The sequence below is a fragment of the Aotus nancymaae genome, unplaced genomic scaffold, assembly GCF_030222135.1.
Source record: "Aotus nancymaae isolate 86718 unplaced genomic scaffold, 86718_ANA_hifiasm-v0.15.2.pri h1tg000029l, whole genome shotgun sequence".
Lineage (NCBI taxonomy): Eukaryota > Metazoa > Chordata > Mammalia > Primates > Aotidae > Aotus > Aotus nancymaae.
The window spans coordinates 60,691,903-60,716,974 of NW_026988442.1; the positions used below are offsets into that span (position 1 = coordinate 60,691,903).

A 25,072-nucleotide genomic window follows, 5' to 3' on the forward strand; every position below is an offset into this window, starting at 1 on the left:
GCTGATCTCTGTGCAGCATCAACCAAATTTCCTTGCATTCTGACTTCTGTTGGGATCAGACAATGGGAAGCACAAGGACAGAGAAGGGTAGAGGAGGGAGGCTTTGGGATATTTATCCTCAATCCTTCTCGACAGCCTTGGGTTGGCAGAAGCTCTTTTCCAGCTTTGATTGCGCAACACTTTCGTGTGGCTAGAGCTCCCTGTCTTGATTTCATATAACTGCCCCTGATTTTGCTCCTTCATGGCCCTCTTGCTTGGTGAGCACCCTGTGATTCATCATTCCTTGAGTGCTTCTCTTAAGTCAGCCCACTCCTCTATTATAATCTCTCCAGGCTCCCCCTTTTCAGGGTGTCATCTGCTTTTTTCCAGGGGCCTCACAACTATATGGACTCTGAAATGGCCCCAGCAGCTCTCCCAGCTGAGTTCATTCATTCCCATCAAGAAAGCCTGCTTTCAGCCCGCTTGTCCTTACAGCTACCACTTCCTTGTTAGCCAAGCCTACTGTCTCCAATACCTCTCCTCTCCTCTACTCTTCACACACTTCAGCTGGGCCTTTGCCTCCTCCCCACTGAAACTGCCCATCCAAGTCACTGATGATCAGGTCAGTAGTTCATAATGTTCATAGCCTAGAGTAGGCTCTAACCTATGTCTAAAATGTAGTTTATTTATTATGTATATTAATTATCATCTCTTTCTGTCCACCAGAACATAAGCTCCTCAAATCTAGGGATTTTTGTTCCTTCAGTTTTCTGGTGTTCCTCAAGTGCCTAAAACAGTGCTTGGCACATGCATTTTTGTTTAATTTAATTAGATGTTAATCATTGCCTGTTTAGGGATGGAAAGGTGTGATACCTTTCCTTAATATCATAAGGCCAACACTCCTATAACAAAGGCAGGCTAACAAGAAGAAAGCATTATAAATGTATTTAATCAAAATGTTATGTGACATGGGAGCCTTCAGAAATGAAGACCTGAAGACCCAAGGAAAATTGTACTTTTATATTTAGTTTTGATGAAGAATAGACAGCCATGTAGAGATGTGATTGGACAAATTGTGTGACCTGATGGCAATAGACCAAGTGGGGAGGCCCAGCAAGGCCTATCTGTTTAGATTCTTCTTGGCCTCTCTGTGTAGTATTCCTTCCTTCTGGGTCTAGGGCAGGACCCTTCTGGAATGAGGGTCTGTAATGGAGAAAGAGAACTGAGTGACCTTTTTAGGTTTTATGGCTTACTTTGCAGAGAGGAGTTTTAGTTTCTGTAACCAGACTTGAGGAAGAGGAATTCTGGTTCTAGTTGCTTTTTTTGTTTGTTTAAGACAGGATCTCACTCTGTCTCCCAGATCGGAATTCAGTGACGAAACCATAGCTCCACTGCAGCCTCAAATTCCTGGGCTCAAGTGATCCTCCCGCCTCTGCCTCCCAAGTAGCTGGGACTACAGGCATGTGACACTATGCCCAGATAATATTTTGATTTTTTTTGATTTTTTTTATTTTTAGAGATGAGGTCTTGCTATGTCGCCAGGCTGGTTTTGAACTCCCGAGCTTAAGAAATCCTTCTGCCTCAGCCCCCAAAGTGATGGGATTACAGGATGAATTCTGGTTTCTATGACTTGCTTTGGAAGAGGAAGAGGGGCAAGAGGGAAGAGGGAAGGAGAAGGTTACAGAGAGCTTGCTTCTGAAGCCTTCCAATCTCCTTTAGTTCAAAGTACTCAGCATCCCAAAGTATCATACTTTGGGGTATCATCTGAGCCGCAACACCCCTCATATACAGAGTAACAACTGCGTTTTTCTCCCTAGGTGAAGTGATAAAAAAAATAAAGTACAGATGAATACATGTCATATCTTATAATGGGAATTTTTATCCTCTTAAATAAAATTTATAGGAGTTTATTGGTTTGGACTTAGCTTCTGCACCAGGCCCAACATACTAAACCAAAATGGAGTCACTCATGCTAAAGTTTCACAGCACCAACCCGAAATTAGTTGTTTATCTTACCTTCCAAGAAACCAAGAGACACAGATACATAATAGCCAAACCCTCAAACAGACCAGTTTTAACAGGCATAATAAGGAAGTTGCCTCTGCTTTAAACTTTATAAGAAAAGTAACTTCGAAACAACCAGTCTGCTTTTTGTTTTGTTTCTATTGTCCTCAGCCCTTTTATGTCAATAAAACGAACCTCCCCTGCTCAGTTCATCAGAACACTCATTCTATTATAAAAATGAGGTGTTGGGCGGGCGTAGTGGCTCACGCCTGTAATCCAAGCACTTTGGAGGCCAAGGTGGGCGGATCACCTGAGGTCGGGAGTTCAAGACCAGGCTGACCAACATGGTGAAACCCCGTATTTAAAAAAAAAAAAAACGACGTATTGCCTAATTCTAGAATTGCAAATAAAAGCCAATTAAGATCTTGAAACTAAATTTGTTGTAATTTTGTCTTTTGACAGTCCTAAACATAAATATGAGAACAGAGACCTCAGCAAAATCAACAAGTATAATAGCAAATAAATTTTGACATTTAATATATTTAAAAAAACTGTAAAAGTAAATAATAAACTACAAACTAAAAATTAAATTGCAACATATGTGACAAACATGGACATATATAATAATTTCTTACAAATCAATAGAGAAGATTATACCAGTTTTTAAAAATAGCACGAAAAGCCATGGAAAAATAATTCACAAAAGAAATAGTGTTAACAAAAAATTATGTAACCATCAATCTCATGAATAAAGAAATGCAAATTCAAACTACAATGAGGCCTCATTTTTTTGCCTATCAAACCAGAAAATTTTGTTTTAATTAACCTTTGATTCAGTAAATCTATTTCCAGGTCCTTGTCTTAAATAATTAGGGAGGTGCATAAATATGTGTGTTCAAGGATATTTATTGCAACAATATTTATGAAAACAACCTGAAATTCCAACAATAGAGACAGACTTAAATAATATATGAAACATTCATATCATAGAATATTTTACAGCTATTTAAAATCATGTTTTTGTAGAATATACAATGATTTTAGAAAATGTTAATAAAGTCCAAGATGTAAAAAGTATGATATCAAACTGTACGTAGAGTAGGATTCCAAAATTTCAAATGAAAATACATTAGGCACATATATACATATACTGCAAATAGAAAAATGACTGAAAGAAAAAAATATAAAAATGTTAATGCTTATTATTTCTGTTCAGAGGGATTATGAGAGGATTCATTTTCTCTTTTAAAGTTTCCTGTATTTTCCAATTTTCCCCAAATTATGTATTGCTTTCACATTTAGAAAAATAATAAATAAATGTTAACAATAATAACAGTGAAATCGAAGGAGTTCCAAAAGATTCAGACATAAACACTGTATTTTTATCATCATTTTTCTTTTTTTTTATAAGTGACTAAATCTTCCAGTTAAAAAGTTTTTATTTCCAGTAGAAGTAGTACTTGTATTTTTTCCTTGACTGGATTTGGATACAGGATCCACTGCAACATATTTGATTTGGAAACCTCCAGCTGTCACTGAAGCATCACTTAGAAACTTCAAGGTCATGACATTTCCTGTGGTGGGGAAGGAGGCAGAAGAACAAAGATGTTACTCTCCTTTGATTTGGCTGAAAATTCAAAGATACTTCATTCTCACAGGAAAATATAAGAATACATGAACAAGACTCCCAGAATTCAGAGGTCGATTCTCAAGCTGAAGAGTCTGCGGTTTCATTGCTGCATGGAGCAGGGTAAGGGACTTTTGTATTTTTTTCCTTTGGTTCTCCAATCTATCCTATGGGAAATTCTGTTGATTTATTTATTTCTGAGACAGAGTCTCACTCACTCCGTCGCCCAGGCCGGAGTGCTGTGGCATGATCTCGGCTTACTGCAACCTTCACCCCCTGGGCTCAAGTGATTCTTTTGCCTCAGCCTTCTAAGTAGCTGGGATTACAGGCACGTACCACCACACCTGGCTGATTTTTTGTATTATTAGTAGAGACAGGGTTTCACCATGTTGGCCAGGCTGGTCAAACTCCTGACCTTAGGTGATCCACTGGCCTCAGCCTCCCAAAGTGCTGGAATTACAGCCATGAGCCACCGAATAGGCCTGTCTATTGTATTTAAAAGATACTCTTTGTAAAAGGAACATCCAGTGAATTACAGGAGAATGGCAGGCAGATCAAATCAGCGATGGGTGGATGAGTTATTTACTAAATTATGTCAGAGTAACAAGTTTCACATTTGTAAGAAACGAAGCTATATTCTTACTTTACATAGAGTACCTAAACACATTTTACCTGCATATAAAGACCAAAATGTGCTAAACAAAAAGGAAAAACTTTATTATAGAACATGAAATATAGGAATATTTATCTTTTTCAGGAGGCAAAGCCCTTCTTTTTGTTTGTTTGCTTTTGGAGACAGGATCTCACTCCATTGCCCAGGCTGGTCTCAAACTTCTGTGCTCAAGTGATCCTGCTACCCCGGCCTCCAGAAATGCTTGGGTCACAGGCATGAGCCACTACACTCAGTCTGGGGAAGACCTTCTTAATCCAGATCCCAAATCCAAATTAATTACAAATACACACACACACACACACACACACACACACACAAACACACACAGAGCATATACATTCCTAATGCTTGCTTTTATCTATTAACTCATTTAACCCCCACAACAACGCTGTGAGGTGAGGGGGATACTTTTTTTTCTTTTTTTTTTTAGAGACGGGGTTTCAGGATGTTGATCAGGCTGGTCTCTAACTCCTGACCTTGTGATCTGCCCGCCTCGGCCTCCCAAAGTGCTGGGATTACAGGTTTGAGCCACCATGCCCAACCAGGGTACTTTTTAAATATTCATTTTACAGATAAGAAACTGAGGCACAGAGTGACTAAGTAGCTCACCCAAAGCCACAGAACTAAATTGGCAGAGTCAGATTTGAGCACAGGCAGTCTGGTTCCCTAGTTCAAACTCGATTCTCTGACTGCTATTTTCTCATATTTGGAAGATTTGCCTAAATATAAAAAGCATTTTTGTATGAGATAAACTGAGAGAAAATAGGGTTAAAATCTCTAATATACAAAGAGCTGCTGGAAATAAAAACGAGAAACACAAAAGCGCCAAAAGGAATATGCAAGAAATATAAATTCATAGGCAATTCATAGGTGTTCAGAGGGCTAATGGACATTTAAAAAGGTGTTCAAAAACACTACCAAAAATTCAGTTTAGATTATTAATTATACTTTTTTGCTCTTCTATTGTGAGAGAATTCAGAGAACATTCAGCTGGTTAAAGTGCAAATTGGTTAGGTATGAGTTGACATGCCTATATAAAAAAAAAGAAAATGCAAATTGGGGGTCAGTTAGGTGAGGTGGTTTACACCTTAATCCCAGCACTTTGGGAAGCTAAGGCAGGAGGATAGCTTGAATTCAGGACTTCAGGATTAGCTTAGGCAACATAGTAAGATCCCATCTCTACTAAAAATAAAAAATTTAGTCTTGTGCGAGAAAATTACTTGAGCCCAGGAGTTTGAGGCTGTAATGAGCTGTGATGGTGCCCCCTTGCACTCCAGCCTAGGTGACAGAAGGAGCCCCGTCTCAAAAAAAAAAAAAAAAAAAAGAAGAAAAGTAAATTGGCACTGTAGGAATCTATTTTTTTTTTTTAAAGTAGCACTACTGAATAAAAACAGAGGTTTTAAAAGGTTCATTCAAACATTGAATAACAAAAGAAAAAAATCAGAATCAAACACCTTCAGGATGTTAAATATTAGTACATGACAGATTATGGTATATCCATACAGTGACCTATTAGGCAGGCATGAAAAGGAATTTGAATGGTCTAAGTATCATACTCTGATTTGGAAATATGTTCATAGTATCCATGTATGTAACATTTATATAATAGAAAGACATTTGGAAGGATGGTCACTATGGAGTTATCAAATGCCTTTCTGGGATGGAGAGGTGAGGAGAGTAAGCACATCCTGACTTTTATATCTCTTATTAATATGGTAGGATTACGGACAGTTTTCCTTTCTTTCTTTCTTATGGACAGCCTTCCTTCCTTCCTTAATCCTTCCTTCCTCCTCCCTCCCTCCCTCCCTTCTTTCCTTTCTTTCTTTTTGTTTTTTGAGACAGGATGTCACTGTCTCCCAGGCTGGAGAGCAGTGGCATGATCATGGCTATCTACAGCCTCAACCTGCCTGGACTAAGGTGATCCTTCTACCTCAGCCTGGGACTGCAGGCTGGGACTACAGGTATGAATCAGGATGCCTGGCTAACTGTATTTAAAATTTTTTTTTGAGATGGAGTCTTACTCTGTCATCCAGGCTAGAGTGCAGTAGAGCCATCTCAGCTTACTACAACCTCCGCCTCCCAGGTTCAAGCGATTCTTCTGCCTCAGCCTCCTGTAACTGGTATTACAGGTGTGCACCACCACACCTGGCTAATTTTTTGTGTTTTTAGTAGAGTTGGGGTTTCACCATATTGGCAGGCTGTCTCAAACTCCTGACCTCAAGTGATCCACCCACCTCAGCCTCTCGAAGTGCCAGATTACAGGTGTGAGCCACCATGCCTGGCCAACTTTTGTATTTTTTTGTAGAGACAAGTGTTTCATCATGTTACCCAAGCTGGTCTCAAACTCCTGAGGCTCAAGCGATCCTCTCATCTCAGCCTCCCAAAGTGCTGGGATTACAGGCATGAGCTATCATGCTTGGCTAATTTCTTTATTTTCTATTTTTGTTTCATTATATATATATATCTATATATATATCCTGGGTTGAGTAAGCATATATTTAAGAAGAAAACCAGATCAAAATGTTAATAGTATTATGCTTGACAGGATTTTATATTAACTGTCTTATATCTTCTTTTTCTATTACTTTGTATCAATGTCCTCTTCCTGATTTTCTGCTAAATCTTTGGCTCTTTTGTTTAACTATATTCTGTTCTGTTTCTTGATTTGTTTCTCTTTGAGTGATAAATTGTGTGGGTTTTTTTTTCCAGTTTCTTGAAGTTGTGCCAATAAAACCCCACCACTGATTTGATTACATTTGGAGTAAGTTGTCTATTTTAGAGGAAAAATGTAAAATGTAAAATTTCAGACTTCTTTTTTACTTCTTTAATAGGATTCTCATCCCCCAATTACCTCTTACAGCACCAAGATGTTTCCTTTCAATTTTCTGTTAATATAAAATTCTTTTCTTTCTTTTTTTTTTTTCTTTTGAGACAGTCTTGCTCTGTCGCCCAGGCTGGAGTACAGATGCTGCAATCTCAGCTAACTGCAACCTCTGCCTCCTGGGTTCAAGTGACTCTCCTGCCTCAACCTCCTGAGCAGCTAGGATTACAGGCGTGCACCACCATGCCCGGCTGATTTTTGTATTTTTATATATTTATTAGAGACGGGGTTTCACCATGTTGGTCAGGCTGGTCTCGAACTCCTGACCTTATGATCTGCCCACCTCGGCCTCCCAAAGTTCTGGGATTATAGGCATGAACCGCTGTGGCTGGGCCTAAAATACATTTTCAAGAAAGGAATAAGAGATAAATAAACTGTTTACTTTAATAGGTTGTCCTTCTTAAGGGAGATTGTAACAGTAATGAACTAAGAGGGTTTAAGCATTAATCATTCAATAACAGAGCAGGATGTTCCATCTCTTACAGTTATGGTGAATAATTAGAATTGAGTCACTGAAAGGCTGGAGTGTGGGAGTAAGTTAACTAGTAGTATCTGAGTACTTAGGAACTGCAACTCAATGTAGTTTTGTTGTTTATAGTTACAGAAGTATTGTGATAATTTTATGACTTGGAAGAAAATAGAGCACATAAAAATGCCAACTGCTCGTGCTGGTGATAAAAGCAAAATAAAGTATTGTGGCCGGGCACGGTGGCTCAAGCCTGTAATCCCAGCACTTTGGGAAGCCGAGGCGGGTGGATCACGAGGTCAAGAGATCGAGACTATACTGGTCAACATGGTGAAACCCCGTCTCTACTAAAAATACAAAAAATTAGCTGGGCATGGTGGCGCGTGCCTGTAATCCCAGCTACTCGGGAGGCTGAGGCAGGAGAATTGCCTGAACCCAGGAGGCGGAGGTTGCGGTGAGCCGAGATCGCGCCATTGCACTCCAGCCTGGGTAACAAGAGCGAAACTCCGTCTCAAAAAAAAAAAAAAAAAAAAAAAAAAAAAAAGTATTGAATACATGTAAGAAAGAAAGTTTTTAACCAGAAAATAGCAGTTTGGGATAAATTAAAGAGTGATATTACATATTGAGATAAATTTATGCTACTATAGGGCATTTCTTGGTGTATATTTCTTGGAATAAAGTCACAGAAAATAATGCGGGGGGGCATATTTGGAAAGCACTGCCCATTATATCTAGTCTTCTAGTCTTTTCAGATTTATTATGCATGATTAGCATATTAAAATATTCCTGCTGTCTTCCAATAAAGAAATTTGTTTAACATTGTTTAACCCAATGTTTTCCAAATTTATTTGACCTTAGAGCCCTCTTTTCATGTAACACCTATTTAAATCTCACAGAATTTTGTTATTCAAAACGCTTTCTGGAGAATACTAAGATAAAAATGTAATGAATTTGATATGATTGTTTTAGTGACAAAGATTTTTATTGACATTATAAATTACTTTAACCCTTTATCAATGAAAACTTTCAGCCACTTTATTAGCACACTTATGGAAATCGTAAGCTAAAGCAATATTTATGGATTTGCAAATTGAAGACTCTCTCAGATACATTTTTCGCAAAGAACAAGTGTCTACATTTTTTAGTGCAAACAGTTGCGGCATAAATCTTGCTAAGTATAAGCAATTTTTTTTTTTTTTTTGCATTTTACAAGCTAGCAAGCTACACATCTGGTCTTGGTTCTTTCAACTTTGAAAAGTGAATAATAACTATTATTTACTATTTTACAGTGTCCCTTCACTTTCAGGGACACTGTAAAAAAAAAAATCATAGTTTTGGTCCTCAATTTAGAATCTTACCTGTACTGATGATGTCATCTGGAAGCTCATCTCCACAGTATCTGAAAGGGAATTTTTATAAAAAAGATGTGTCACACAAATGAATATTATGCAGCTAGTAAAGTGGCTCTTACTGATAATTAAGCCTCTAAGTAATAGCTCATTGTTTCATAATTTTTAAAATTTCTATTGTTATTTTACCTGGATTTGTAAGTTTATTTGAAATAATTTTCTTACAATATTGATGATATTTTATTTTATTTTATTGAGACAGAGTCTCACTCCGTCACTTAGGCTGGAGTGCAGTGATGCAATCTCAGCTCACTGCAACCTCTGCCTCCTGGGTTCAAGCAATTCTCCTGCCTCGGCCTCCTGAGTAACTGGGATTACAAGCATGTGCCACCACACCTAGCTAATTTTTGTACTTTTAGTAGAGCGGGTCTTCACCATGTTGGCCATGCTGCTCTTAGTGTGGACACCCCATCAGCATAGCGGACTGTAGCCCAGAACTACTGGACTCAAGTGCTCCTCCTGCCTCAGCTTCCAAAGTAGCTAGGACCACAGGTGTGCCCACCTGTACTTTATTCTTAATTCCCCCAACTCTATTTCGTGGTGTCATTAAACTATAAACTATTTTTTTCTATAGCAGTAGTCTGTCAGCTAAAGAAGAAAACAAAACCAAAAATACTTTCCCTTCAAAAACTATTCATTTTTGCAGGAAATGCCTTTGGTTTTCTTTGTATTTAAGTTACACATTCAAAATCAACATAAAAAGCGATTGAGTCTGTCATTTTTAAATTGTCCCCACTGCCATTTTTTTCCCATTAAATTACTATCATGTATAATAGAGAATTGAAAACTGATAGTCTGTTGATAAATTGATAGTCTAAAATATGGGTTATTAGGTGGGGACCTGAATATATAAAATATCTAATTATACACTCTTTAGTTTTGCAATATATCATAAGACACTCAAAATTCAAAAATTCAAAGTATATTGATGAATTGGAGTGTGATGAAAAAGATTGTGTTCTAGCATGTTGAAAAGCCAAAGGAAAAATATTAAAGAAACTTTGCTTATTTACCTTACATCCATAATGCTTAGCACAATACTTTGTAGGAAGAAGAAAGGCAACGATTACTGAATTTATAATCTTTTTTTTTTTTTTTCTTTTTTTTTTGAGACAGAGTCTTGCTCTGTCACCCAGGCTGGAGTGCAGTGGTGCGATCTCGGCCCACTGCAACCTCCACCTTCTGGGTTCAAGCATTTCTCCTGCCTCAGCTTCCTGAGTAACTGAGATTACAGGTGCCTGCCACCACACCCAGCTAATTTTTGTATTTTTAGTAGAGACAGGGTTTCACCGTGTTGGCCAGGCTGGTCTCAGATGTTCTGCTCACCTTGGCCTCCCAAAGTGATGTGGATTACAGGCGTGAGCCAACGTGCCCCACCCTAGGATCGTTTTTAAGGTTGTAAGAAATTAGAGCTTAAAAACCTGAACAATTTTTGCAATTCATACCTTTCTTCCCCCTATTGTCAGATCTTGAGGTGTTTATAAAATAGACTAACTAGTTGTTACAACTTAGCCATAATCAAAAGGCAGCTCTCACTACTTTAATAAGTATGTTGTAGCAGCCAGCTAAGAAAAATCTTTGTTGAAAAATGATATGGTGTTTTAGGAGAGTAGAACTATCCAAAATCAATATTATAGGGACAATGGAGGAAAATTAAAGAAGCATCAAACAAAATACTTGACATTCATTTAACTTCCTGTATGGGGAACCACACGTACCTTCCCACAAAGCCATGGACATCATCGTAACTGTCATATATTTCAACATAGTCAGCCAAGCAGCCTGGGTCATCTTCAAGGTCAAAACTGAAAAAACTCAGGTGAATACGCTGACCATACTTAAGTCTAATGTGCCAGTAACAGATTTGGTTATCTTCATACTCATTTGGGAAGCCTGGAGATTTAAAAATTCGCTTTGGATCTGTAAAGACACCACCGCACTCCTTTGCTGAAATGAGAAGAAAAAAAAAAAAACAAAAAACCCCAAAGCATTAGGAAAAAGATTATCTCCATTAAAAATGACATTTCTTAATAATGTATTACTTTTTACGAAATATTAAATGACTTAGCATCTATTGTATATTATGTATACTTTTAGCTAAAGAATAAATGTATTTTTTCATACTAAAGAATAAATGTATTTTTTCATCAATATTTACTAAATTCTCTCAAATGAACATGAACTCTTTTGAATTTATTTTTATTTTTATATTTTGAGACAAGGTCTCGCTCTGTCACCCAGGATGGAGTGCAGTGACCCAATCTTAGCTCATTGCAGCCTTGAATTCCTTGGCTCAAGTGATCCTCCCACTTCAGCCTCCCAGGTAGCTGGGGTGACAGGCATGTGCCACCAAGCCCTGGTAATTTTTTTTTTGTTTTCTGTAGAAGCAGTTCTTGCTGTGCTGCTCAGGCTGGTACTGAACTCCTGACCTCAAGTTATCCTCCTGCCTCTGCCTCTGAAAATGCTGAAATTATAGACACAAGCCACTGTACCCAGCCATGAATTTTTAAAAATTAAATATAGTAAGAAAAAAATGGCTGGGTGCAGTGATGCTCACCCTTAGTCCCAGATACTTGCAAGGTTGAGGTAGGAGAATCTCATGAGCCTAGGAGTTTGAGGCCAACCTGGGCAAAAAAATAAAAATAAAAATAAAGTTTTAAAAACTTTAAAAAAAGTAATTAATTGTGCTTCTGTTTATACTTTTGCTTTATTTTATCTCTTAAGGTATAACATGAACAAGTCTTTTGTGCATACACCTATTTTTGCCTTTTTTTTTTTTTTTTTTTTTTTTGAGATGGAGTTTGGTTCTGGTTCTGTTGCCCAGGCTGGAGTGCAGTAGCACAATCTTGGCTCACTGTAGTTTCCACAATTGTTCAAGCAATTCTCATGCCTCATCAGCCTCCCGAGTAGCTGGGATTACAGGCATAAGCCACCACGTCCAGCTAATTTTTATATTTTTAGTAGAGATAGGTTCTTGCCATGTTGGCCGGGTTGGTCTTGAACTCCTGACCTTAGGTGATGGACCCATCTCAGCTTCCCAAAGTGCTAGTGTTACAGGCATGAGCCATGGCGCTCGGCCTATGTCTATGTATTTTGACAAATATATATACATTTATATTACAAATAGCACTATCAAGATGGTAGGGACTTTACCCTGCCATGTCACCATATGTCTTCAAGGCCACAAGCACTTAGAATAATGGATCCCATAAATTCTATGTGGAAAATCATTATACAATTTCAGGATCGAAAGAGACTTTAAAGTAATTCTAATCCACTTAAAAGAAATAATTTGTAATTATTCTGTATACTGCCTTTACTGATTTTAAACTTAGTATTTTAGGATTTGATGGAAATATTCATGTTTGCTTTTTCCAAGTCATTCATCATTTTACAGATTTCAATATGTTATAACTTGTCATAAGAAAAACAAACACACATAAAACAAAACAAAAACGGTCTATCAGAATCAGTGGTTTGCAGTATGACCTAGAGGGAAAGCTAGGAAAAGCCCTGGTTAATTTTAATTCCATATCAGGTAATGCTTTATTTCATCAAAACAGAACAGGAGCTTAGAAAGGCTGGGGAGCAACAAATGGAAGGTCAAGCATCTAGTTCAAGCTTGGTGACCACTGTACACTTTATTTTCTTCATTGGTAAAATAAATATAACCATGCCTTTCCCATTATCTATCACAAAGGGTTATTCTAAGGATAAAATACAGAAAATAATTAAAGGATGTTATGCAACCCCTAAGCTATTCTTATTGTATGATAAAATATGCAACACATAGTTTGTATATCTGCATAAGCATGTACATTGCCAGCTTTAGGAGTGAATTGCTACATCTCATAGCATCCAATCTTTGTTGTATATATTATTAGATTAGAAAAAATTCAAATATTGAACTAATTTGCCTAATTGGCTATATTTATTTAGATCTATATTTTACGTTACATCTAGTTACTGCCTCATCTATTATTTAGAAATCAGCTCTAACTTGGCGACATTGATTAATCAATAATGATTGCATTTTTCTGAAACCATTATTTTTTTTTATTCCAATGATGTTTCAGTGAGCTGTTCCCTTAATGCTAGTTTAGGCAGTCAAGTCTCGTTTCCTTCAAGTTAACCACATCCTAAATAATCAGCATACCACGAAATCCAAAAGTGAGCTAAATGCACTGAGAATTGGGTAAGAACAAGTCTCCCAGGATTCTGTACACATATTCCCAGAGTGAAAAGTATTTAGCCTCTGTGAGAAAAGAAAGAAACTTACAATAATTTATAATTTGGATTATATTCTTATGAAACAGCAATGAAATACTGAAGGACTTTTTTTTTTTTTTTTTTTTTTTTTAAATAGGGTTTCGCCATCATGGCCAGGCTGAACTCCTGACCTCAGGTGATCCACCCACCTCAGCCTCCCAAAGTGCTAGGATTACAGGCGTGAGCCACCTCAACCGGCCTGAAGGACACTTTCATTAGCACTTCTTCAATGACCCTAGAGTTTAATCTGTGGAAATTATCCAATGAAGTTCAGAGATCTGAAAGTATCAAGTAAAAGAAGAATCAGGGAATATATTTGAAAAGAAGAGTTACTCTTGAGAGTAAAAGAAGAATGGTCTGCATAAATATGTTTAAGAAAATGTAAGACGGAGGAAAGGAAGTTACATATTACGGACATAACTAAATATAGGACTAAATTAGCACTGTATAGTATAGGACTAAAGAAGCTTAAAGCATGTCAAAGTGATTTGAAAGTTAAAGTTATATAAATGCACTATTAAGTATTCCTATTTTACCTCAGTTAAGACTAGTTGTAGCTCTAGGCAAAAATCTTTCTTCCTGTACTACACATAATTTTGAGATACGGGTTAGTTGCAGACCTGAGAAACTGTTCCTCAATTGCTAATATCATTAAATAATAGATTTTATAATAATACACTAGAACCTCACTATGTAACTCTCCTACAGTGTTATGGAATTTCTTATAGGGTAAATCCAAATGGGACACATCTGAGGATATTTATGATCCTAAGTGCCAGGGAGACTTTGTAACATACTGTAATATTTTATAACAATGTTGGGGTGGGCACGGTGGCTCACACCTGTAATCCCAGCACTTTGGGAGGCCAAGGCGGGCAGATCACTTGAGGTCAGGAGTTCAAGACCAGCCTGGCCAACATGGTAAAACCCCATCTCTACTAAAAATACCAAAATCAGCTGGGCATAGTACCTGCCTCTAATCCTAGCTACTCAGGAAGCTGAGGCAGGAGAATCGCTTGAACTGGGAGACAGAGGTTGCAGTGAGCCATGATTATGCCGACACACTCCAGCCTGGGCAATAGAGCAAGATTCAGTCTCAAAAAAAACATACAAAAAAACCCCATTGTCCTGAGGGAAACAGATCCAAAAAGAATAGCCTACTTTTTCTCTGAGAACATGACCTAAGAATAATTCTTTATAGTAATTATGAATTAATTTTCTCATTAAGTATTTTCTAGTTGCAAGCAACCATGAAAAAAATATGAATAAAAATATACTGGGCCGGACGCGGTGGCTGACACCTATAATCCCAGCACTTTGGGAGGCCGAGGCGGGTGGATCACGAGGTCAAGAGATTGAGACCATCCTGGTCAACATAGTGAAACCCCATCTCTACTGAAAATACAGAAATTAGCTGGGCATGGTGGTGCACGCTTGTAGTCCCAGCTACTTGGGAGGCTGAGGCAGGAGAATTGCTTGAACCCAGGAGGTGGAGGTTGCGGCGAGCCGAGATCGTGCCATTGCACTCCAGCCTGGGTAACAACAGCGAAACTCTGTCTCAAAAAATATATACATATATATACTGTATAATGTTAACTAGTATGTACAATATATAACTGTTAAACCATAGAATGAGAGTTGCTTAGTTTGGAAGTATAAGCATATATACACAAAAAGAAATTAGAGAATTTGTTTACTTTGTCTCTCTTCCCTATTCTAGCAAAAGGACAGTTTTGAATAGTTAACATTTGGTAGCACCATTTTATTGTTTTAGCTAATTCACTGTGACAAGTTTTTAATGTGCTTTTTTATTTTCTTTTTCTTTCTGGGCAGGAAGTTCCCTGGTACAGAGAAGATCTGAATTCTCAGTCCCACCTGCCTAATCATTATGACTCTTTGATTTTGGGTTACTTAACTTCTGTAAGTTTCAATTTCCTGATTTCTAAAATAGATATAACAATAGCTCCTTGAAGAATTGTTGTGAATATTAAGTGAAAGTGTAGATGAAGGAACATAACGCAGTGTCTGGCATAGTATAAGCACTTTCTGAAGTTATTAGTAGTAATTACTGCAGTTATTAGTAGTAATTATCATTACCAAATTCAATTATTTCTGGAAGAATAGCCATTTCTTTTTTAACAACCTCTTAGTAGCATGAAACTGTTTTTGCAAAACATAAAGTTATTATTTTTAACACACCATGTGGGTTGTAGCAATAGGCATCCCATCTTTCACTCCTATTGAGACGGACTCCATAATCAATAATGCCAGTTTTTCCAAATCCACAGTTGGGCCCTGGCTTCACAATGGGGTATCCAACTCTGCCCTTAGCCATCCATCCAGCAGCACAGACATGAAATCCTGCAAGAAGAAAAAGAGTTATGGACTAAACTGGTAAACTGTCTTGGCTAAGCAAAAGTCATCTTAGCAAAGGCAGCCACTTCCAACAGTAAGTTTCTCAACTGCTCAAATCCAGTTCATGTAAAGAGAGAACATTGTTTTCTAAATTAGAAAAAGTTTGAATACACATGAAATATAACTTCTGAGTTTTACTGAAAAAAATGCAAATGGATTACAAATTATTGTGGATATGAAACTAATCTAAGTTCAGAGCTAGCTTCTTTTCACAAATGACTTACTGAATGCCAAGAAATAATTTCTGAACTTATCAATTTTGAACAAAATATTTTCTTTTTTTTTTTTGAGACAGAGTTTCGCTGTTGTTACCCAGGCTGGAGTGCAATGGCACAATCTCGGCTCACCGCAACCTCCGCTTCCTGGGTTCAAGCAATTCTCCTGCCTCAGCCTCCCGAGTAGCTGAGACTACAGGCGCGCACCACCATGCCCAGCTAATTTTTGTATTTTTAGTAGAGACGGGGTTTCACCTTGTTGACCAGGATGGTCTCGATCTCTTGACCTCGTGATCCACCCGCCTTGGCCTCCCAAAGTGCTGGGATTATAGGCGTGAGCCACCGCTCCCGGCCTTGAACAAAATATTTTCAAGTGGTAATTTAATTTCTTTTTCAGGATCAATGAAGATATTTATAATATTTATTTATTTATAGAGATGGAATGTCACTCAGTCACCCAGGCTATAGTGCAGTGTCACACTCTTAGCTCACTGCAACGTCTACCTCCTGGGTTCAAGCAAATCTCCTGCCTCAGCCTCCTGAATAGCTGGGATTACAGGCATGCACCATCACGCCTGGCTAATTTTTGTATTTTTAGTAGAGATGGGGTTTCCCCATGTTAGCCAGGCTGGTCTCAAATCCCTGACTCAGGTGATCTGCCCACCTCGACCTCCCAAAGTGCTAGGATTACAGGCATGAGCTACCGAACCCAGCCTATTTATTTATTTAAAGACACAGTCTTGCTCTGTCATCCAGGCTGGAGTGAAGTGGCATGAACACAACTCACTGCAGCCTCCACCTCCTGGGCTCAAGCAATCCTGTCACCTCAGCCTTTAGAGTAGTGACCATAGGTGTGCACCACCACACTTGGCTAATTTTTTGATTTTTTTTTTGTAGAGATGTGGTCTCACTATGTTGCCTAGGATGGTCTTGAACTCCTCCTGCTTCAAGCAATCCTCCTCTGTCAGCCTTCTAAAGTGCTGGGGTTACAGGCGTGAACCTCTGCACCAGACCAGATATTAGTAATGTTTTAAAAGATTTGAATAAGGATAAATTCTCTCATACATTTCAAACAAAGGCTCAGCCCTATTTCCCTCTCTCAGCCTCAGAGGCTGTTTTAATATCTGTCAGCGCCACCCAAGAGCAATTTTTCTAGAGGTCCAGAATGGCCAGTAAAGACTATGGGCTTTGTATCTACCATTCCAGTTACTTTGCCCCATGCTGTCCATGATTATAGACCAGCAGTCATCTGGGGAGACTTGGGGGCATTTGAGAAAACCCTTACTTTTTTTTTCTTGAGTAATGTATCAATTTTGCCCAACATTATCCCATCAGCAAAGGAGTTCTGAATAGGGATGGCCCATTCTCCCCAAAGGCCAGAAGAGATGGTAGCAATCCACTTTTCTGTAAAGAAGCACATAACACCAGTTGATTGCTGGGATTTTCTCCAGGTCTTCTGATACCATTTCCCCAGTTTCTTTCTGCTTCTATCTTACGACCTGCCTGTCCTCCTTTTCCTTATAGCTTTTGATTCTGAAGTACGAATACATTCTCCCACTTAATGTAAAAAATTGGGGAAAAAGCCATTAAATTCAATATTTCTCCTACCAAGTAAATTACCTCGTAAGACTCAATATAGTACTATGGCATCATTTAACAGCCTCCATACTCAGAAGTCAAAAAGAGATAAAACAATACTCAAAATGAATAGCAATGGCATTTAAATTAATGAGAAATTTAAGTGATGTTGAAATAATGAGGTTTTCATTTTCTTTTGATTTTTATTTTATTAGATCACACTGTGTTAAGACCCCAGATAAGATGCTGGTACTAGAAACTTTCTGCCAACTCTAGGCAGATGGATAGGAGAAGTCAGAGAGCAAAGATGTCCTAGGGGCTTAGTGATGTAACAGAAGGGGGTTGGAGAAAGAAGTCTTGTTAGGGTCTAGGAAAGGTGAATTTTTTTTCCTTCAAGGATAAAAAAGAGGAAAAATCATTGTGAAATCAATTACCAATTTTTCTGGCTGCCTCTAGCTGCTTGTAAGTTGCGAGACGGCCGCCTTCAAATTCACACACCGCCTTAGCTTCTGCATAGGTGAGCTTGTACTTCCCAGACCGTGCTTCTCTGTGGTACACACCTGCTGCTCGTTCTGTAAAATCACATGATGTCATAAAAGCAGTTATTTCTTCTTATGGAACAGGGGATATTTTGTGGCCTCAGCTGGAAGATTACATCAGTTACTGTTCCTGCCAAAGGGCTTTCTGGGTTGGCTGCCTTGGGTGGCTAAGTTTTCATTTTTAGGAAGCTTTGGGGAAAGAGATGAATGAGAGGGAATTTTAGGGGAATTTGGGGCTATAAACAGAAACTTGAGGCTAAATTATGTTTTTGAGCTGATAGCCTGAAATAAAGTTTTAATTTATTTTATTTTATTTTTGAGACGGAGTCTTACTCTGTTGCCCAAGCTGGCTCACTACAATCTCTTTCCTCCTGGGTTCAAGCGATTCTCCTGTCTCAGCCTCCCCACGTAGCTAGGATTACAGGCATGTGCCACTACGCCCAGCTAATTTTTGTATTTTTGGTAGAGATGAGGTTTCACCATGTTGACCAGACTGGTCTCAAACTGCTGACCTCAAGTGGTCCGTCGGCCTCGGCCTCCCAAAGTGTTAGGATTACGGGTGTGAACCACCGCACCGAGCCCTAAAATAAAGTTTTAATACAACATTGTGTTGCAACACTATCTGCAAGTGATAAAGTTTTGGCTTTCTTTTGGATTTAAGCTATATAAAAACTTGCAAAGATAAGCAATAGGGGGAAAAAAAGGAGGTGAAGGCAAAAGAAACCAGTGAAGATGGATCCATTATGTAGGCTCACAATGATGGAGAAAAAATAAGCTAAAATATCCAACTGAGGGAAATGACTAATGCAATATGATTAAGAATTTAGTACACAAATAAAAACTGAGGAAAGATCTGAAGGGATCCAAAGCAAATACTAAAGTAGGAAAAGAAAAATAGATTCAAACACAGCAGAGAAAAAACTGGACACACCTAACTACCAGTTAATGCCCCAATTTTTTATCTGATTTGTCTTTTTTAGTTCACATATTTTTCCCAACATATTTTAGGCAGTGTTAAGTCATACATGAGTTGTCTTCCAATATATTACTGTTTAAATGGATTGTTTTGAGTTTGGAGTGCCTTCTACCATAGAAACAACGTGAAAAGATTCCCAGGACAATAGTCATAACTTAGCTCTGTAGTTAGTGCTAATAGTTCTATGTAGTCTGACATTATGGTTAAGTCTCTATATCCTGACCTGTGCAATCAGCCACCATTAGGACCACTTTCAATGAGAATATATGTTTCTTGGCATCAAGAAATGAATCCAGGGGAATTAGAAATATAGTTCTTTGTTTTCCACCCCAAGCTGAAGTTGACACTGACATAGTTCAATAGGAGAGGTTGCTTGGCATTTTCTGTTTTTCTGAACTCCAAGCATCCTGCGTTTATACATTACATAGTAAATCTTGTTACTCACACACAGAGGACCTTAGTCAATCTGATGCTCGAGGTCAGAGAATACCAGGAGCATCAAGGAGTCAAGTTGTTTCTCCATTGAAAGGTACCTGCTGCCCAGTGTCCTTCATATGCAAAGCCTCATTAAACTTTTGCTAGTTTTCAATTTGGTTATTTTGAGCATTAAACCACAGGGTATTTTGCTAGGTGCTGTGGGTCAGGTTCTATCCTCAAGGAACTTGGACACAGTGAGTATTTTGAATTTCTTTATCTTGAAATATAAGAACACTAAGGTTTTTGGTAGAGATGGGAGGCATGTTTAACTTATTTATGTATTATAACAGAGATTGTTGTTAATTATTAAAAATGTTAACATTCTATTTCCTAAGAATATAGATTAAAAGACCTGTATTTGAAAAAAAAAATTGTAGAAATTATTTTAATGTATACAAAGTTTTCTCAAACTGATTTTCTTTGTATTTTATTTCAAAATTGAAATGTAATGTTCATAGAAAAAAATTAATGGAGTGTTGGCTGGGCGCGGTGGCTCATGCCTATCATCCCAGCACTTTGGGAGGCCGAAGCGGGTGGATCACCTGAGGTCAGAAGTTTGAGACCAGCCTGGCCAACATTGTAAAACTCCATCTCTACTACACGTACAAAAAATTAACCAGGCGTGGTGGTGCACACCTGTAGTCCCAACTACTTAGGAGGCTGAGGCAGGAGAATTGCTTGAACCAGGGAGGCAGGGTTGCAGTGAGCTGAGATCATGCTACTGTACCCCAGCCTGGGCGACAGAGCAAGACTCTGTCTCAAAAAAAAAAAAAAATTAACAGATTAAAAAAATAATAATTTTAAATTTTCCTCCCAGTAATTTTTCATTAAAAAAAAAATCTTTGGGCCGGGCGCGGTGGCTCAAGCCTGTAATCCCAGCACTTTGGGAGGCCGAGGCGGGTGGATCACGTGGTCGAGAGATCGAGACCATCCTGGTCAACATTGTGAAACCCCGTCTCTACTAATACAAAAAAATTAGCTGGGCACGGTGGCGCATGCCTGTAATCCCAGCTACTCAGGAGGCTGAGGCAGGAGAATTGCCTGAACCCAGGAGGCGGAGGTTGCAGTGAGCCGAGATCGCGCCATTGCACTCCAGCCTGGGTAACAAGAGCGAGACTCCGTCTCAAAAAAAAAAAAAAAAAATCTTTAATTTAGATTCGGGGGTACGTGTGAAGGTTTGTTACAAAGGTAAACTCACGTCACGGGGGTTTGTTGTACAGATTATTTCATCACCCAGGAGTTAAACTCAGCACCCAATAGTTATCTTTTCTGTTCTTCTCCTTCCTCCTACTCTCAGTAATTTTTCTTAAACTTTTGGTACCTACTGATACTTGTCTAGTAATAACATAACAACAGAAATAGCAAAAAATTTTTATGTTATAATTTTTTGATTTAACTTATTAAATATTAATATTCCACATCGTCCTCTAACAGCACCAAATTTCCCAGTGTCTTGCCATATGAACAAATAGAGAACTCTTGGAGTATGTATCTGATAATTTTAAATAAGGTGTTTTATTAAAAATATTTCTCAATTCAGAATTTTGAGCTATTGAGATGGAACTTTGTATAATAAACCCTAATTTTACCTTTCAGAATAAATAATATTTTATTAATTTATCTAGTTAATAGTTATTTATTAAAACTGAAAATTTGTTTATCCAATAAATGTTTTCTCCTTTTAGTGAGTGGCAACAGTAGAAATTGACTCTGGTTTCCACTTTTGTTTCTATCCTGGAGTTGTATAACCTGATGAGCCTCAGTTTCCTCATTTGTCAAATAGGAATAATGATAGCTTCTGGACCATGGGAGGAGCCCAAGATATGTTACTTTTCCCTTCTTTCTTTCTTTCTTTTTTTTTTTTGAGACAGGATCTCATTTTGTCACCCAGGCTGGAGTGCTTTGGTGAGGTCATGGCTCACTGAAACCTCTGCCTCTTGGGCTCAAGTGATCCTCTCACTTCAGCCTCCTGAGTGGCTAGGATTACAGACATGCACCACCACACTCAGCTAATTGTATTTTTTTGTAGAGATAGAGTTTCTCCATATTGTCTAGGTTCGTCTTTTTAATTCCTGGGCTCAAGTGATCTGTCCACTTCAGCCTCCCATAGTGCTAGGATTACAGCTGTGAACCACCACATCCTGCCTTCCTTCTTTTCCAGATTCAACAATAAAAATAATTGCTTATTTGTGCATTTTTGATTCTCATAATCCATGAGAAATGATAGTAATCTCTTGTCCTTAGCTATTGTTTGTTTTTGTTTTGTTTAAAGTACTATTTTAAAAATTAGATGATACCAGAATTAAAACAAGCCTCAGGGATCCTTTACTTCTACCTTATCATTTTACCAGATTGGAACCACACCCAGAGAATTTAAAGTAAACTTGTCCAACCTGCGGCCTGCCAGGATAGCTTTGAATGTGGCCCAACACATATTCATAACTTTCTTAAAGCATTGTGAGTTGCCTAAGACAATTCTTCTTCTTCCAGTAGCCCAGGGAAGGCAAAAGATGGGACACCCTAGATTTTAAGTGTCCTGTTCTTGATAGTTGCTAACAGATTTATGCCTTCTAATCCAACTATCTTTCTTTCCTAAATTGTTTCTAATATTATATTGATCCAACCATCTGTAAACATCTGTGCTAAGCTGACTGGTCAATAATTTGCCCTAGATTGAAGCAATTGGCAATTATCCAGACACCCAGATTTGTAACATACATTAACAGACATTTGAATTTGCTTCTCTTTACCTCTGGGGCAGAACTTCTATTGTCCAGGTTTATATTTTTGTAACATACAATGAGACTTTAAAGGACAACTCCAAATTACTTGATTATTAGAGAGTTTGATAACATTTCAAAGTTTATCTGCACAGATTTAATTCTTACTAGCTTTACAACATTTAAAAAAAGATCCTGACAAATATGAGCGTATTTCCTACATTTGATTGTATACAACAAAAATAAAGAGATGGGCTCATTCCTCTACTAAATTCCAGATCCTGTCTTGGCCAAACGGATTACAATGAAATTAGTTCACTGGCTCAAGCTGAAAAAAATAGGTGGCGAGGCTGTGCACTACAAATTAGCCTTTTTAATGAAATCCGCATGGCTGTAGTTATTACCAGAGAGAAACATGGCAAAAGGGAAAATATTCTACAACTGTGCTAATTAGCAAGCCTAAAACTAAAATCTAGGTTAATTTTGCTGTCTCTTTATTTCTTTATTCTATGCAAGAATCTATCAATTTTTTCCCAAGAATTTTTTTTTTTTTTTTTGCTATTAAATACAATAATGAATGTAGAGCAATATCAATTTGTGTCATGAGAATTAAAGCAGTGTTTAGCATACTATAATATAAGGGGTGTTTGGGGTTTTCTGCATTTTCCTTTTTTGATCTATTGTTTATCTTAACTGTTTGGCCTATGTCATTCCTTACATTTAACAAAACAAAATAGCAAAAGAAACTTTCCTTGTCTAACAAAAGGGTCAGAAAAGTATATCTGGATAGTACAAACAGAAAGAATCAAGGTGGTAAGACTGTATTCAGAAGGAGAAACATTTCTTACTTTTTTCTGTATTGCAAGCTGGCTTTGTCAAAATAGTAAAAAATATTTGGAAAAAACTAAAATATAGACTACGGCTCAGAATACACGAAGCAATTATTATAACATTTTTGTATACTCCGATTTACCTGTTATGATTCTAAAATCTGATTGCAAATGCAATGACATAAAAACAAAAGACTATATTGGTGTTTCTACTTGGTTAAAGAAATACTCCTCATTGTGCTACTACATCTGGTTTGAAAAGTTTAAAAGTATATTTTCATATTGAATATAAATATTAGCTGCTATTTTCTACTGAACAATTTACTTTATAAAATGCTATTTTTAAATTTTAGAGGACAAGAGCACTTAAAAAAATAAGGCATATGTATTCCAAAGGCTATCTTTCCTAAGCATTTTCTTTGAGAACATCAGCCTTGTACAGAATAGAAAAAGTTACTGCTTTAATTTCCTTCTCCATGATTTAAATAATTGACATTCTCAGCAAGAGGTTCATGAGTGAAGTTTCTTACCAAGCCATATGGAGTTATGAAAAATTCCATCCTTGAATCCCCATCCTTGTGCCTCTTCCCATAGCAAGAGAAATAAGTAAATTAAGATGATCATATCGTTAGTTGTAGTGAAGTAACAGCCTGTTAGGGGCTGCTTACAATAAATTCTCAGAGCAGCGGCTGAAATGTGACTGAAACATCTGGTTTCCACATCTTTTAAATAGTTTTTTTCAACTGTGAGGTCAGCAACTACTCTCCAATGGCATTTTCCACTATAGAGTTACACAATTATCTCAGTGTCTGAAGCAAATCCTCTGACTCATTTGCATTGGCAACCAAAACTAAGAAGATAGAATGATTATCTATGTTTTAAATTAACTTACTAAGAACGGAGTTCATTTATTGTCAGCCACAAACACTTTTCTGTTAGAAAGTTTGCGTAACTTGATGCAGATTTAGCGGTGACTAAAAGTCAAGCTTCAGTAGGAATTTCAAGATAAATCCTAAATGTCTTATTTGCCATGTCAATTATGGGATATGGGGTTAAACACTAATCTTTTATTGGTAATGTTGAACTGGCTTTTCCTAAACATTGTCAAGCCTGTATACAAAATTTAAAACAAAAGTCTGCACAGTTTGGTGAATCCTTATTTTTCTCCAATGATTTAGGACTTCCTTATTCTCTGTTTGCTTTTCTTCTGGGGTGGGGTCTGTTGCAGTCTTTGGTTGTTATGTACAGCAGTGAAATAAATGCATCAGCTCCCAGAAAAGTAGTTCAATTGCAGAGTGTCAGGATGTTCCAGCGGCTTTGGGATGTCCTATTATAACACGGTTTTCCCAGGCTGCAAATTCTTGAAGTGTTGGGAGAAAAGTGGGTAGACTAATAAAGTTAACAAAAATATGTATGTCCCTAGCTTCCCTAGATCATTCTAATGAAGAAGATGATCAAGGTAATAGTTAATAATTATTATAGAAAAGTCATCATGCCTTCAAATATCCCAAACTTTCCTCCTCTTTTTGTGTAAAGTCCTTGAGTAACAGATCTGATAATATTCCCACTACCACTGATGCTAATGGCATTTCCTGTTGTTCATTGATAGCCATTTATTGGCAACTTTTGATTTTTTTAAATAAAATTGGTCTTGTTTTGTGACTTAGATTCTCTACTTTTGGTCTCAAATTGCTTCCCATTATAGCATTCATTTCTCCCATGCTTTCTTAGTCCCTCCAATGATGTTGGAGTTTTTTGAAAAAGCCAACTTATGAGACATGCTCTGGTCTGAAGTTAGCTTTGAATCCCTTAGATGTCTTTGCATTGAACATCTCAGGAATGTTCTGGTCTCATCTCTTTTTAAAAGAGCAGTTATGGGGATGTAGGCTGAGAGAACAGAATTTATTGGATGCTCAGTGGATTATGCATAAAGTTACTAGCGTTCAAAAATCTTTATTTTGGACCGATGGCACATGAAAGATGAGGGAATTGTATCCAAGTTCACAGATTGAGT

At 37.6% G+C, this 25,072-nt stretch overlaps 1 protein-coding gene across 1 annotated transcript; it reads right to left on the reverse strand.

Annotated features, from left to right (window-relative positions):
* Positions 1 to 2,491: 2,491 nt before the first annotated feature.
* TNFAIP6 (TNF alpha induced protein 6) lies at positions 2,492 to 23,760 on the reverse strand. The gene is made up of 6 exons (XM_012457075.2): positions 23,589 to 23,760; positions 17,951 to 18,088; positions 15,508 to 15,669; positions 10,758 to 10,986; positions 8,989 to 9,029; positions 2,492 to 3,557 (listed from the first exon to the last, which is right to left on the reverse strand). The coding sequence occupies exons 1-6, from the start codon at positions 23,680 to 23,682 to the stop codon at positions 3,388 to 3,390; spliced, it is 834 nt and encodes a 277-aa protein (XP_012312498.1). The 5' UTR covers positions 23,683 to 23,760; the 3' UTR covers positions 2,492 to 3,387.
* Between the last annotated feature and the right edge of the window lie 1,312 nt (positions 23,761 to 25,072).

Excerpts from the sequence above, each read along its gene's own strand:
- TNFAIP6 (XM_012457075.2), bottom strand. The coding sequence starts at position 23,682 with ATGATCATCTTAATTTACTTATTTCTCTTGCTATGGGAAGAGGCACAA. Across the intron at positions 15,670-17,950 it reads AGAGGCAGCCAGAAAAATTG|GATTTCATGTCTGTGCTGCT; the intron begins GTAATTGATTTC and ends TTCTTCTTGCAG. Across the intron at positions 9,030-10,757 it reads GTCCATGGCTTTGTGGGAAG|ATACTGTGGAGATGAGCTTC; the intron begins GTACGTGTGGTT and ends ATTCCCTTTCAG.